General features: G+C 36.1%; 2 protein-coding genes across 2 annotated transcripts in view; both read right to left on the reverse strand.

The window, feature by feature from the left end:
* Positions 1 to 14727: 14727 nt before the first annotated feature.
* On the reverse strand, positions 14728 to 15107 carry COX7B2 (cytochrome c oxidase subunit 7B2). The gene has a single exon (XM_067735873.1). It carries the CDS (start codon positions 15105 to 15107, stop codon positions 14862 to 14864), a length of 246 nt encoding a protein of 81 aa, XP_067591974.1. The 3' UTR covers positions 14728 to 14861.
* GABRA4 (gamma-aminobutyric acid type A receptor subunit alpha4) overlaps positions 15096 to 16228 on the reverse strand; it is a 256295-nt gene continuing 255162 nt past the window's right edge. The window contains exon 10 of the mRNA XM_067735872.1: positions 15096 to 15166. The gene's annotated coding sequence lies outside the window, so the exon portion shown is untranslated. The remainder of the gene's footprint in view (positions 15167 to 16228) is intronic.

Here is a 16228-nt window from a genome sequence, read left to right on the forward strand (position 1 = left end):
AAATTAACATACAAATGACATGGCATTTCTTTACCTCTCAGGTTTCAATCCTGCTTTTTAAAAATGAGATTACAAAGTGGGACTCAAGTGTACTGAACTCCACATAATGCTGAAACTGCTATGTACAACTGGTGGAAGTTGGCAAAATTTTTCTAAAAAGCACTTTTGTCAATATCCATATCAATATATAACAAAAGTTTAAAAATGGTTATACCTAGCAATTTCTCTTATAAGACGCTACTTAAAAATACCAGAAGTGAAGATTCAAGATTTGTGTATAGGCTGCTTCATATAGTATTATTTCTAATAGTAACAAATAAGGAATTTATAGGTCTAACAGAAGATAAATATTTAAATAGATTCTGGATAGGTGACTCTCAAATCACACAAGTTTCCAAGCATGATAAAATGAATTTAGCTAATAAAACTTTTACTTCATAAGGTAGTTAAGGGTGTCAAATAAATACACCCGAAGTCCTTAGAACAGTGCCTGGCACATAATAATAATAGGCAAGCATTATTATTTCATAATTATTAAATATTAATATTAAAAGGACTTATTCACTGCCAAACTTGCAACTGAAATTTTTATCACCTTTACCACTAATTAGATAGAATGGCAGAGAGGCAAATAGTTGTAAGGGTAAAGGCTTTGAAATCAAACAAATGGAAATAATCATAAAAAGATCACATATTTATTGGGGAAATTTAAAGAAATAATGCATTTAAAGTGCATTTAAACATCATAGTTCTCAAAATGAAAGGCACATTGTCATTATTATTCACTATGATTATCAGCAAAATATACTATAAGTATACTAAATGTATTTTTAATTTTGGAAAATGTCAAAAACAATATATAAATATACAAATAGAAGTAATAAGAAAATGAACTCCTATGCATACAATTCTAAGTTTTAATAGTTTTCAACAAATGGCCATTATCATTTCATTTATGCACCCACTCCCAACATACACACTGGATTATTTTGAAGCAAATTCTAGACAGCATTTTACTTAAAAATGTCTCAGGGTGTATTTCTAAAATACGAGCCTTCTTTTACTTTTAACATAACCAAAATATCATTACATCTAAAAAAAGTTCTTTAAAATCATCACACGTCCAGTCTAGTCAGTATTTAAATTCCCTATCGTCTCATATATTTTTTGTTTCTTTGAGTTAAGATCCAAGGAAGGTCCATATATTGCAATTATTTTGTCTGTTAAGTCCCACTTAATATATATGTTCCTTCCCACTCTCTTCTTTTTTTTCCCTTGCCAGTTATTTGCAGAGGAAACTGGATATATTTGTCCAAAAGAGTTTCCCAGTCTTGATTTTGCATACCACAGCCCCATGGTGTTGTCCAAAATGTTTCTCTGTCTCCTTATTTCTTGTAAATCGGTAGTTAGAATGATATTCAACTGTGGTTTTTTTTGGCAACAGTAGTTCAGAGACAGTGTTTGTACTCTCACCAGTAGGCATATATTGTCTTATTTTCTCTTCTTTTGTGATGTAAGTAGTCACTAATTACTATTGCTTAGATCCATTCTTTTAGTGGTAATATTCTGTCTTTTTTCTTTACTTATTAGCTAGAAAAATATAAATGCTAAAATTTTTATTCCAATTTCTGAAATAACGAGATGGTTTCCTAATATTCTCTGAAGGGAACATTTAATTCCATTTTAGAGTTTTTCTGATTCTCACAGACAGATGATTACGCTATCACAGACACCAACCAGCACAAGCCTGCTGGTTGCCCCTCATTGGAGGTCTGGATGCCATCTACCGGACTCCAAGATCAAAGATGCCAATGCCAGCCAAGCAGTGTCCCTTCTTTGGAGGTCTAAGTAACAGTTCTATCCACCACCCTTTTTATGATTTGAAGTTCTCATAAGTGCAGCTTTTTTTCCCTTTGTTTCCCTAGTCATGGGTATTGTTTTTCCCTCTAGTTACTACCTGTGTGACACATAAGTGTTCTCATGTTCATCTAGTTCTAAGATTTCATTTTTTAAATATTTAAATCTCAGAACAATTTGGAATCAAACCTATGAAGAGTGCCGTAAATGGAATCAGTGCCATCTATTTTCCTATGGTTAACCAGCTAGTCCAACACTACTTATGAAAAAGTCCAAGTTTTCCTGGATATTGTTTGTTCTTCCAAATAAATTGTATGATCCAAGTCAAGGTCCAGACAAAAGCATTTAGTGTGCGCTAAAGGCAGTATTTAAATCAGTGGGGAACAAACTCTTGCTGGAGTGAAGAAGTGTTGCTGTTGTGACACTCAAAGGAAGTAAACGCAAAGCATCATCTAGACCCTTCGGAAAGGCTGGCGTCCTTTCTTTCCTTTTCAAGTTCCAGTTTTGCTATAGTGCCCCCTGCAGGCATATAGACTTGGGGAAGCCAGGGAGCAAACAGGTGGTTAGTGGAGGCCCAGACTGCAAATCTGAGGGTGGATTTTGAAGCAGAGAAAAATAAAGAGTTCAGTAACTGGCGATTTGCAGTATTTTGCTATTTCAAAAGTGTTTCCATGAATAGCATTCTGCATATACCTTTTCATGTATTTGCCAGTGCATTCTGAGATAGATTCCTAGAAATGAGATTGCTGGGTTAAAAGATAAATGCAAAATATAGCCAAATTCTCCTTCAGAGAAATTTACCATTTTCCATTCCCAGTAGCAATCTATGAAAGTGCCTGTTTTCCCTCAACCTCATCAACATTTAGTCAAACTTTGGGATTTTTGTCAATCTGATTGGTGAGAAACAGTATCTCAGTTTAGCTGTAATTAGCACATTTCTTACGGAAAGTTGTGAATATTTTCATGTATATAAGAGCTATTTGCATTTCTTTTTCTGTGAACTGTCTGTTCCTATCTCTTTTGCCCATTGTTCAATTACCTCTCTACTTTCAGAAGGCTTTTATATATTAGGGATAGTAACTCTTTAAATTGACATAATTTTCAAACATTTTTTCTGATTCATCATGTGTTTTTTACTCTGCTTATTGGATTTTTTGCAATGTAAAAGTTATTTCTTTATATGGTTAAATGTATCAATATTTTTTTCTCCTTGCATATGGACTTTGATTCATAATTAGGAAAAATTTCACACTCTTGCTTTATAAATTCCCCCATGTTTTCTTCTTGTTTTATATTTTTTTCTTGTTTTATATTTTCATTTTTTGTATTTAGAGATCCAAACCAGTCAGAATTTATTCTGTCTTCAGTGTCAGAAATGGATACAATTTTATCTATTTTCCTTGTGGTTGACTAGTTATCCCAACACTATTCATTAAAAATTCATCTTCTCCCCACTGTGTAAATGCTACTGAGGCAAGAGACAGAGGGGCCCCAGGGTGGGCAGCAGGAGTTCATTCCCTGTGGACAGAAACTCCCTGACAGCAGGAGCCAGAGAGGAGGCTGGGCTCTGCCCAGATAAAAGATAAGAAACCACATACTTCTCATTCTCAAAGTCAAGGAGACCTTCCTGACTATAAAGCTTCTTGGAGGTCAAAAGGGGAGTGATGTTAAGCTACCCATAGGCCTCTTTGATGGAATCCATCTTGGCTAAGAGATGCATGTGCACACATGGGAGGTTCCTGAGATATACCAAATATGGACTCAGAACCAGGCGAATCAAAATGATTCGCCAAAGGAGACCCGGAAGAAACGTCCTATAAAAGTGATTCAAACTACCACAAGGCTGCGACTCTCTCTCTCTGAGCCAGCCCATGTGTCTACCCACACGTACCCTTTTTCCTCCTAATAAACACTTCACTTGTTTCACTACTTTCCGTCTCTACGTGAAAATTCATTTCCACACAGTGATGGGCCAAGGCCTTGTCACTGGCTACTGGTCCCCTGTGGTCTAGTGGCTAGGATTTAGCGCTCTCACTGCCCCAGCCTGACTTCAATCTCTGGCCGGGAACCGAAACCCTCCTTCAAGCCGTTGCAGGCCGAGGCCAGCCGAGATCACTACCTTTGTCATATGTTAAATACAATAAGCTCTATTTATGGATTCCCTATTCTCTTATATGGAGCTTCCATTTGTACACGATAGCACAGGGCTTTAGAAATACAGACTCTGAAAAATATTTTAATAACTAAGAGAGTCAGTCACACACTTACAGGATTTTCATGTGTCCTGATTATTTGCTGTGATAAATAAATTTTATAATTAACTTGCCAAGTCCCAAAGAAATATAGTTTATTAGTATTTCCTGGAAAAGCTTTAATGTTATAATTATCTCAAGGAAGATTAAACTCTATATGACATTAAGTCTCCCTGTCCAAGAACATGGTATGTATTTTCATTCGTTTATATAGACACACACATATATGCTGGACATATGTCTATATCTAGGTGTTCTATGTGCTCATTTATTTTTCCTTTTGTAAACGGAATTGCCTCATCCACATTATCCTTTCGAACGCTGATCTTATGATTTTATAATCTGATCCCACCCTGGAATTCTCTTATTGTTTGTAGTTACCCCATCAGTGTTTTTTGCTTTTCCACATACATAATTCTATCATCTGCAAATAGAAGTTAACTCTTTCTTTCCAATTCCTATGCCTCTAATTGCATTTTAATTCTATAAACTAATTCCTGCAATAAAAATGTTAAGTGACAACAGAAATACAGAACATATTTGCTTTGTGCTTGATATTAATCAAAAGTCTCAAATGTTTTTCCATTAGGTAAGATGCCGACTTTAGGGTCAAGGGTTGTAGGGGGTGTGTGTGTATGCACTCACATGCATGAATCATAATTTTATTTTGTTTTTAAAGCATAATACATTTTAAATAGTTAAATATTGTTATGCATCTATGAACATGAGCAGATGATTTATCTCCCCAGCTCTGTTAATACAATGGGTTATATAAATGTTTATTGATATTTAACTATCATTGCACATTGCATTCCTGGAATAAATCCACATGATCATCATGTATTTTTCCCATACTGAGATTGGACTGTAATTTTATTTTAGGTAAAATCTTTGTAATGTTTGGAGTCTATAATACACTCATGTCATTCCTAAAATGAATTTGGAATTTTCCTCTTTTTTTTCTGTTCTAGAATAGTTTAGATTGAAGATTTTCTTATTTTCAAAGTTTGGCAAAATTTTCAACTGGGCCTATTCAGGCGTGTTTTTTTTTTTTTTTTTTTTTTTTTAATTGGAGTCATCTCTCTACTTCTCTGTTTATTCTATGGTAATTGGTCTGTTTAGACTTTATATCCTTTAGGATTAATGAATTTTGATAAATTATTCATTTTATCTAGATTTTCAAATATATTTGCATAGGAATATGCCAAATAATCTGTTATATTTTTTCCTCAGTTTGAAGGAAACATTGCCATTTATATATATATAATTCATTCCAGGTGGACGAGGCTTTCTGTTTTATAATTTTGGGATTTTTTTTTTTTGGTTTTGGTTTTAATTGTAATAAGGTCATAGTATTTATATTACTTCAATCACACACACACACAACACAAACATAATCTTACTGTTTCTATAACCATACTGTTTTGGGGGAAAAGAGTGAACTTATTTTGACTTGAGAGATATGTAAATCTCCTTCCTATTATTAATGCTTCTTTTTTGTCCTTGCATCTCCAGTGGCCTCTGTTGTCACTATGGTGTTGCTTATGGCCCTGAACCATGTGCCTACACTGAACTGCTAAATCAGAGAGAAATAAATTTCAATTTTCTTGAAACTGCATTTTAGATCGCTCTCTTTAGCTCAGCCTTACTGTATCTAACCACAGACAAACTTAACAAGTTTATAAAGTTTAGCTCTGAAGAGAGGTTTGGCTCAGTGACAGGGAGCTTTACAAAATGGTCAGTTCCAACTAATACAAATAAGGTGTGGCAGGTATTTGGGACTAATTCATAAAAGAAGATGCTTTTTGTTATTTTGCCACTCTCTTTTCCACAGTCACTTCAAATTCTAATAATCCTATTCCACAGACTAGTTAATTATATTATATTCTGAGGAGATTCATAATGCAATCCAATAAATTATAAATTTTGAATGAGTAAAGTATTCAAAACATTTGTCTTGGTATATTCAGGCTGCTATAACAGAATCCCATAGACTGAGTAGCTTATAAACAAGAGCAATGTATTCTCTCACAGTTCTGGAGGCTGGGAAGTCCAAGATCAAGCTGCTTTCATATTCAGTGTCTGATGAGAGTCTACTTCCTCATTTAAAGATGCTTCTTCTGGCTATGTTCTCACATGTCCGAAGGGCAAGTGGACTCTTTGGGATCTCTTTTATAAGGGCACTAATCCCGTTCATGAGGAGTCTACCATCATGATCTAATCATCTCGCAAAGGCCCCACCTCAAATACCATCACACTGGGGATTAAGCTTCAACATGAATTTTGGAGGAATACAAACATTCACTCTATTGTAGCATTCTATTAATTAAACAACTATATACATATGTGACATATAAGTAAAGACCAAGAAAATAATCTTGCTTAAAATTTTTATGTAATATTTCAGAAAAAGTAGTTGTAGTTGTGTGCAATATAAAATTCCTTTTCATCCAACTGTCCTGGAATCTTCCTTTTAAGTGCTAGTAATAGCATTTTTGTTTCATTTGACAGAAGCAACCATCCTAAATTTCTTCACTTCTTAGGTAATAACTCAAAAATTGACTACCGAAGTTGGATAACATTTAGCAAATAAAGAAAACGCTATTTTTTCCTGTTGGTTTGATTCTTTAATTAGCCAAATTTTAATGCTGTTTGTTCCAAGGTGAAGTTAAATTATTATTTTTTTAAATTTACAGAATGATTCTCATGTTCAACAAATCATTCTATGTTGTCACATTAGGAAAATAACAAGCATATTTCAAACTTACTTGTATTTCAGATATAATATTGTGAAAGTACACTGAAAATTAATTTTCACTCATATATGAAGTGGGTAGTTTCTTACAAGCTTAATTTATGAATAACTTTTAAAAAATAATTGTAAGGTCCGAAGTCTTACCCTATTCCACTGGGGATAACAGCTTTTATTGCTTTTCAGTATTCTTAGGGAGTAATTTTTACAGTTATTAGAACTGAAACAATTTCTTAGTATCACAATTTAGAGAATGTATGAAATAAACAAACTTTGGCAGGGTGGCATATGATCCTAACCAGCATTCTCATTAACATCGAGTGATGTAAAAATCACATAATGTCTTTATTACTACAGTCCTAAGAGTTAAAAACTCAGGTTCACAAATTATTTAGTAGGTAGGGGAAGTAGGTATATAGAGAAAAAGAAAGAAACTGGAGTGAATTTAAGGTTTTGCTAGCATATGCCCCTCATATATATTAACATTTGAACGTGTTTCATCGAGAAAAAAAGGTGTGTGGTCAAATGTAATGCACTTGAAATTGTAACATAATTGAAAGCCTATATCTTAGCCTGAGGTAAGCAAAATTTTAAAATATAGTTCTTTAACGTGCTTGAAGTAAATAAATTATAACATACTTGAGGTACATAAATTATCATACAGCTTATGAATATTTAGTTATTTCCTTAAAAACAGTTTGAGAAATTCTATAATCAATGAAATCATGTGTGTTTAAAATACTTTTATGAATATCCATGACTTCTTAATCCACAAAACATTAATGTTTCTATTGGTTTCTTTCCTTATTTTTGGAAAAATAAAATTCTGTGAATAAAATTCTGTCTGTAAAATTCATAGAATAAAATTCTATGAATACAGGCATAGAAGTTTGTTGTATATCATTCAGCATGGGTTGCAGCAGAGAAAGTTTAAAAGCTGCTTGATTTTAATATTGTTTCCGGGGTGATATAGTGGAGTCACATCATATATGTATTTAATTTAATCAGATTCAACTCTGTAGACCTGGAGACAAAGAGACAGGAACAGAGGAAAGGAAAATGGAAAGAGGTGTGGGGAGAAATTAAGAGACTGTGATGCAGATACAGAATGACAGAGACAAAAAAAAAAAAAAAAAGGAAAAATAGTGCATACAGAGTAGAACATTCCATTTCTTGTTCTGCTCCATAAGACTGTGTATTCTTGAGTGGTTCACTTTGCTCTCACAAAAGGACATGTCCTCACACTCTGTGGCGGGTGTATTGTACAATTATATTTGTCATGTGTATGTCTGGTAAACATATACTACTGTATCTATTCTTTATATAACAGAACACCACATTAAATGAATACAGAATTTTATGTGTAATTTAAGGTAATTTTGAAAATATGATTTTTACCTTACGGGCTTATTTTAGAGCCTACTCCTATAATATGATGAAGTCCCTTCCCCACCCCATTCATATGACCCAAGCTCCAAACAACAGTCTTAAAAATAAATTTTTGGAGATTATTCAAATTTTGAACTAGGGATAGTCTTTGTATTATCAAAGCTAAATCATAGTCAAAGCCCTTGACAGTGACATTCCTATTTAGTCTCTTTCATCTAGAACAATACTATCTCTTAACCATTCATTAAAGGGCTGAAATTATAATCCTCAATCTCATCCTCATCTTCAGCAATACTTCCATCACTCATTTATTCATGTAACTAGATAAAATTTTATAACTGGGCTTCCCTGGTGGCACAGTGGTTGAGAGTCCGCCTGCCGATGCAGGGGACATGGGTTAGTGCCCCAGTCCGGGAGGATCCCACATGCTGTGGAGCGGCTGGGCCTTTGAGCCATGGCCGCTGAGCCTGCGCGTCAGGAGCCTGTGCTCCGCAATGGGAGAGGCCGCAGCAGTGAGAGGCCGGCGTACCACAAAAAAAAAAAAAAAAAAAAAAAAAAAAATTTATAACTGCTTATTAAGCATTTACCTTAACTCATTAGCAAACAGAATCTGTAAATCAGGTATTATATCCCTTAATTTTATAATTAAAAAATTGGGAGAGATAAGCCAGATAGCTAAGGGGCAGAGTTAGGTTCTGAATACAGATTTTTCTGAATTCAAAGTCCGTATGAGTTTAGAAAGTTGCCTTTAATGCAAAAATCTAGAAAGAACAACATTTAAACAGAGCGACAGAATACTGTTTTCAAAACTATTTTTATTTCTGTAGTTGGCATAATACCATTTAAATGTTCTCATTTATGAAGCAGTTTTAAAACTCTTCTGAATGTATTATATAATAAAATATCCATATACTTTTGTTGTTGTTGTTGGTATATTTGTCAGACACCCATCAGTTATGGTTGTGTGTCTGATTGGAAGATCTTTCATTTCAAGAAAATGTGATATGTTTCCATGGAGATCAGCTTGAGATAGCCCAGTGACGAACTTCTTAGCTATAATTTCACATTGGTTTCTATGGTTTCCAGATAGGGGAAGAAAATGAAGTTGCCGATTTTTTTGTAACATAAAAGGTTATTGGAAAATAAGAGATACTGCTCAAATTAATGTCATTCCCCCAGGAAAGCAACTGCTGTTACTGCAAAACATGAAAGATTTTATGATGTATGTCGTACATCTATGCCATTTACTATACTCATAACAAATGAGGAACTAACATAATACTTAAACAATTTCCAAATTTCACAGAAATTTCTCTTAGAAGGGGAATTCTCTGTTGAAATGTTTTAACAATGGCTGCTAATAACTAGCTTGCTATCTCCACTGCATTTTTCTCACATCTTTGAAGACGGCACACACTGCCTCTGTTAGATCAGTTAAGGACGTGAGAGAAAACTCTAACACAGAGATATCTCTTACTTTATTTTACACCTGAGACCAGAATTTATACAGTTTTTTTTTTTTGGATAGTTCTTGTCATTGTTATTAACTTATCTATAAGGTTGTGTGTCATGAAGCAAGAACTAGTAAACACTGGACCTCATATTCAAATCCCATTAAAGTGGCTGCACATAAACTAGGCTGATCAAACACACACCACCCTTTCAGTCCTATTCTCCCGCCTGACCCTTTAACTTACCAGCCCTCCCAATAGTTGGCATGCAGCCACCCCAGTTATTTATCAATTTACCGTCATCACACAGGATAAGATCAGGGTTGTCTTTTCTTAGAAAGCATGAGAAATTCTAATGGAACAGTAGACCAAAAGCCAATGTGGATTCTATTTCTATCTTCATTTTTAGATGGCTTCCATGTCACTTAACCAACCCATGGCTAATCATGTGTATACATATATTCAATAGGATACATGACCAGCTTATGTACTCTACAGGATTACTGTAAATTTCAAATGAGAAAAGCATTCAATCCTTCAACAACTATAACAGCACATAGATATAGAAAGCTTTAATTATTCATTCTTCACTTATTATTCATACTTAAGCCCAGTACCAAAGTGTAGCCCTAGTAGCCCAGTTTTTCCAAGTAAAGGGGGAGTATGTGTCAAAATGAAGTTCTCCTCCTTTGCTGACAGCAAGCAAATGTATTCAGTAACTGCCAAGTAATATTTTCCTCATAATAATATATAATAATATAATTTTCCAAGAAGTGTATGAGGCACTATAAGAATCACATTATGGCTGGAAATTTGATAACTTCATTCAAAAGTTAGTTTTAAGACACATGGAGAACAACAAAACAGCTTGTATTTGATGTTTTATGTATGATCAAATTATAATAATCCAGTGACAAAAGTTAGAAATAGCAAAAGATTCAATATCTCAATTTTCTTATAAGAAACCAGCAGTCACAAATTTTAATATAATTTATATATTTATGTGTATATACATTCCTAAAATAATTCTTTTTTTAAATATATATATATATATCTGTATAGACATATGTGTGTGTACATATCTATACAGATATACCCACGTATGCACACTCCACACACACACACACACACACACACACACACACACACTTGCACGCATGCGGGCACATGCTTACACATACATATATAAACCTAAAGAGGTAGGCTTTAATCCTCACTTCAAATCAGAAAATATTCAGGGTGAAGGTAAGAAAGAAAGAAATTGCCATTTTAAAATATAGTACTCATTGCATGCCTCATGCATTCCCTATATCCACTTCCTTGTTGATATACTCTCCTGATAATGTTTTTCACCCCCATGGTTTTCACAACAATCTAGATAGCTCCCTATCTTCTCTAGCTCCAGATTGAATCCTTCTCCAGAACTTTCAACCTGTAAACTTGAAGAAAGACTAACAGACAGTGTAACTTGGAAGTAAAAGAACATATTCTAAAGCTTGACTCCAGGCTCCACAGTTTACAAGTTTTGTGTTTGGGAAGGTTTCATGTCACTCCAAACCTAGGATTTATAGGTTTGTAAACCATTTGACCAAGAAAGAAAGAATTCAGATCTGGTTCTACAAAATATGCTGGCCATACCTGAAAGCAGAAAGCTTCAGTAATACAGCTTAATTCCAAATTGGCCCTGAGGAAGGGAAATCTTCCTGGTGGGCAGTACATGAAATAGTACAGAGTTGTTGCTTGGGCCAGAGGTACAACTGTATACCAAGCCATAGATGCCAGCTAATGGCTTGGCAGGCTGGGCAGGGAATTAGAAGGAACACTACTGGAAAACTGGTGACAAGCATGGGAATGGATTCTGTGAACAGACTACTCTAAATGAGCACAGAGTAGGAAGATATTCAGGTTCCATATAAATACTCACCAAAAGGATACTCAGCAGAGGAGTATCTTAATACTCCGATGGACAAGATGACCCCTTCTTACGGCTATCACTCTCCTTCTCAGCCACCCTGTGCTTTCACAATGGCTCAGAGACAAAGTGGTCATCACAGCAGGGATGGAGATTATGTGTGTGCTCAACAACACGGACTTGCACTCATCAAGGTTAGTCTGGCTATAGTCACTGTTGAGTGCCCAATCTACCAAACGTACAGACCAACACTGCACCTCCATTGGCACTATTCCTTGGAGGAAGGAAGGGAATCATCAGTGCCAGGTTGATTTCATTAGACCATTTCCATCACAGAAAAGGCAATACTTTGTTCTCACTTTAATACACACTTAGTAACAATGTAGATTTACTTTCTCTCCCTGTGACTTTCCTGTGAATACCATCATCCATGAATTTACAAAATGTCTTAATTACTACCATGGTATGCGACACAGCACTGATTCTGACCAAGAAGCTTATTTTTTTATAATAAAAAGCAAATAATGTATAGTAATGGGCTTATGCTTATGGGAGTCACTGATCTTACCATGTATCCCATCACTGATAAAATGGTACAATGGCCTTGTGAAGTGTTAGTGACTGCGACAGCTGGGTAACACCACCTTGCCAGGCTGAGGTAATGTCTTCTAAGATGTTGGACATCCTGTAAATAACCAACAGATATATAGTGCTATTTTCCTAGAGGTGAGATTTACAGGTCTGGGAATCAAGAGGTGGAGATCAGACTGGCTTCTTCACAATTACCCCTAGCAACACACTAGAGAAGTATTTGTTTCCTGTCCCTATAACTTTGAGCTTTGCTGGTCTAGAAGTCTTAGGCTTTCATTAGAGATCACAGCAATGGTTCCATTAACTGGAAGTTGAGAGTGCAACACTGCCATGGATAAAGGGTCTTTGTGATGTCCTCCTTTGGGGATAGGATTAGTTTTAAGAGAGAAAGTTGCATCATGTTAGGTGAAAGCCTATTTTTGCTACTGTCTTTTTTTGAAATATAGGTACAGTTAGGAAAGATGTGCACTGATGTCAAGTTGACAAGGGGTGGATTACTGTGGCTTTCTAAATGTCAACTTAGCCAGGCTTGAACCGCTTTTTCCAGAATTCCCTCCTCTCTATGGTTTCAGGTTAGGATTGGCCACAAGAGAGAATGCATGCGATAGGGATGGTGGACATGAACCAGCATCCATTTTACACTTGGAAGGCTGGTGTAGAACAGCAGCCCTGCGCTGCAGCAGCTTGTGTATGCTGCTACTGACCTTCCGGCTTGATTGATAAGAAACAGCACCTGGGCCTATAGCTACTTTAACTCCTACCAGTTCTCCTCCAGCTCTTCTGAGTCCTGAGCAAGGTGAATGTGTAGTTCCACAGAGAAGGGCACCAGCTTCTCCCATAAGTCATCCATGTCATCTTAGTTAGAGACAGTGAGAAACAGGCACAGGTTCCAGTTTACAGTCATGATCCCAGTGCATCCTTCTCAATTCCCATTGGCCCTGGCTCTCCCTTACTTCATGTTCAGTTTTCCTGCTTTACTGTGAACATATTTAGTACCAGATACAAAGGCAACAGTCTTGCAAAAACTTCTCTACTAGCTCTCACAGCTGTATTAGTTTTAATTCCCCAAATCAATCCTATATTCTATACTATTCACACTGCTTCTGCCTCTCTGATTAAATCCTGACTGAGATAATTACTATAAAGAATATCCAAAAATAATTCTACAAATGATTAAGATAAACAATTGAATAGAAAAATGGCAAAAGCAACAAATAAAAAGGTCAGGGCTTCCCTGGTGGCACAGTGGTTAAGAATCCACCTGCCAACACAGGGTCATGGGTTCGAGCCCTTCTCTGGGAGGATCCCACATGCCACAGAGCAGTTGCCTGTGTGCCACAACTACTGAGCCTGCACTCTAGAGCCTGCGAGCCACAACTACTGAGCCCATGTGCCTCAACTACTGAAGTCCGCATGCCTAGAGCCCATGCTCCACAACAAGAGAAGTCAACGCAATGAGAAACCCATGCACCGCAATGAAGAGTAGCGCCCACTCGCCACAACTAGAGAAAGCCCACAAGCAGCAACGAGGACCCAACGCAGCCAAAAATAAAATAAATTAATTAATCAAAAAAAAAGAATGATTAAAAAAAAAAAAGAAAGGTCATATACACAAAAAACCCCAAAACACAAAAAGCTAACACAAGATGTTTGACCTGATCAGTAATCGGGGAAGCATAAATTAAAATATGAGCTATTGTTTCACGCTCATCAAAGTAGCAAATATTAAAGTGCATGAAAACTCTTAAGAGTGAGTTTGGATGTGGAACAAGAGGAGGTTGTACACATTGCTGGTGAGAATGTAACCACTTTGGGGAATAACTTAGCAATACTGATAAAGCTGAAAATGAGCATTGCCTAAGACCTATAAATTATACACCTAGGAACATGTCTTTTATCCAGAGAATAATGATATCTCTATATATTTGAGCTTGAGGAACAGTACACTTACCCTGAAGCTGATCATTCAGGAGTAGGAGGTGGTCTCCACTGCCAACTCTGATAAGTCACCCATAAGATAGTCCCAATTATCCTTGACTTGAGGCACTCATGTCCTTGTAAAATGGGGAGTCACGGTGTTTTGAAAAGAGGAGTGATATTAATAAACTAATTTTAAAAAAAAAAAGATCATTGTCACTGTTGTGCTTAAAAAAGACTGTGTGTGACTGCGTTGGGGGGGGTTCAGGGCAGGCTTGACGATCATCAAGTATAAAGGAAAGGAGACTGGCTAGAGAGTTTTTATAATAATCCCAGCAAAAGCATAGTGGTTCAGGTCAGGGAAGGAAAGATAAAGGATGTGAAAAATGGTCAATTATGAATATGTTTTTAAGAAAGATTCAATAGGATTTGCCAAACAATTAATTTGTTAAGTACCTATGTGTGTATGTCCACTGAAAGATACCTAGCATAAATCATTAAGCCAGAAAAATACATGCTTCCTTAATTCTACTTTCAAATATTTATTATTCATAAGCCCCTGTAATCTATACCCACTGCTACTGCCTTGCTTTCAGGCACTATAATGACTATTTTCAGAGACTTTTTAATGTTTTCAAATGCATTTTATTTCTTCGATTATGCTATATTTCAATGCACAGCAGAGTACTGAAATGACAAGCTGACTTTGAGACACTTGTGTATTACGGTAACTGTGATGCTTACTCATCATTCCACTCTTTTGGGGTGGCTCTGCCAACAGGGGAGGGGTTCCATTTTATTCCAACCTGTGTGGCTGTAAACACCCACACAACAACACAGAAAGCGGTTCCACCGGCTAGTATAATATCACCATATTTGTCATGAAAATCTGGTGAGTGTTTTGAGTGGCTCTGTCTTGCCCTCATTTGCTGAATGCTTCGAATCCTGAGGCTACTTAGTGCATTTCTGACCAAGGGAAACATCATGGAGGTATGACAGAACTGCAGTTGATTGAAGCTGCTGGTCTATTTCCTTGCAAAGAAACCTGCAAAAACAAAAGATAGGCGATGACATCTGATCCACGTTTAATTCTTCTCACTTTAAAGGTTTCACCCACACCACGTCTTGCAGTGTGGCCAGGCAGGTAAGTTTTGACATCATGATGTCTGGAGTTGAGTCTTAGCTCTGCCACTGATTAGCTATGTGAACTTGCGCAGTTAGTTAACCCACTGATTAGAGAAATTTTCCATCTTGCTGAACTCCACATGACTTACTTCTACAATAAATTTTGTGTTATCTAGGAGCCTTAAGCCTATTACCCAAAGAACTGAAGCTATAGATTCTAATAACCATATGAAAGCATAAAAAAGGAAAATTCAATGGCAAACTGAGACAACAATGTCCAGCTGATAAAATGGCTAAAATGCCAACATGCCCCACTACTCCAGTGACCTGCCTATGCCTACTATAAACTCTGGTTTCAGTCAGAATTACAAGGCATTCACAGGGTATGTCATACCACCTCCTCTTCTTCTTGCTCCTTTTCTCCATTCCTTTTAACCTCCTTCCCATTTCTCATTTCTACCAGTACTTCTTGCCTTGCACTTTCCTACAGATGAAATTCTACTTGCCTTTTAAATCCCAGTCTAAAAGCCACTGTTTCTGTGAAGTCCTTTCGAAACCTCCCTAGGCTGAATAAGCCAACTCTTCTCTGAGCTTCTCACTTTTATAACCCTTCTTTCACACCATGTGACATGATGCATTCGGTTTATCATTCTTAAAAACAATTTTTTTAGAGTAGTTTTAGGTTCACAACAATATTGAATGGAAAGCACAGAGTCTCCATGTAATTCCTGACTCCATACATGCATGCCTTCTCCATTCTGTACCAGAGTAACATTTGTTATATTTGTTACAATCAATGAACCTAATAACAGTCTTTTATCATATATGTCTTTTGCAAATGTTTTCTTCCAGCTTGTGGCTTGTCTTGTCATTCTCTTGAGGAATTATCTTTACATTCTCCTCCAATAGTCTGCAAAATCTTCAAGATCAAAAGATGTAATTTTGCATACACAATAGCTGACACAAAAGCAAAGAAAGAACA

Source organism: Pseudorca crassidens, chromosome 4, assembly GCF_039906515.1.
Source record: "Pseudorca crassidens isolate mPseCra1 chromosome 4, mPseCra1.hap1, whole genome shotgun sequence".
Taxonomy (NCBI): Eukaryota; Metazoa; Chordata; class Mammalia; order Artiodactyla; family Delphinidae; genus Pseudorca; species Pseudorca crassidens.

Excerpts from the sequence above, each read along its gene's own strand:
- COX7B2 (XM_067735873.1), bottom strand. The coding sequence starts at position 15,107 with ATGATGTTTCCCTTGGTCAGAAATGCACTAAGTAGCCTCAGGATTCGA.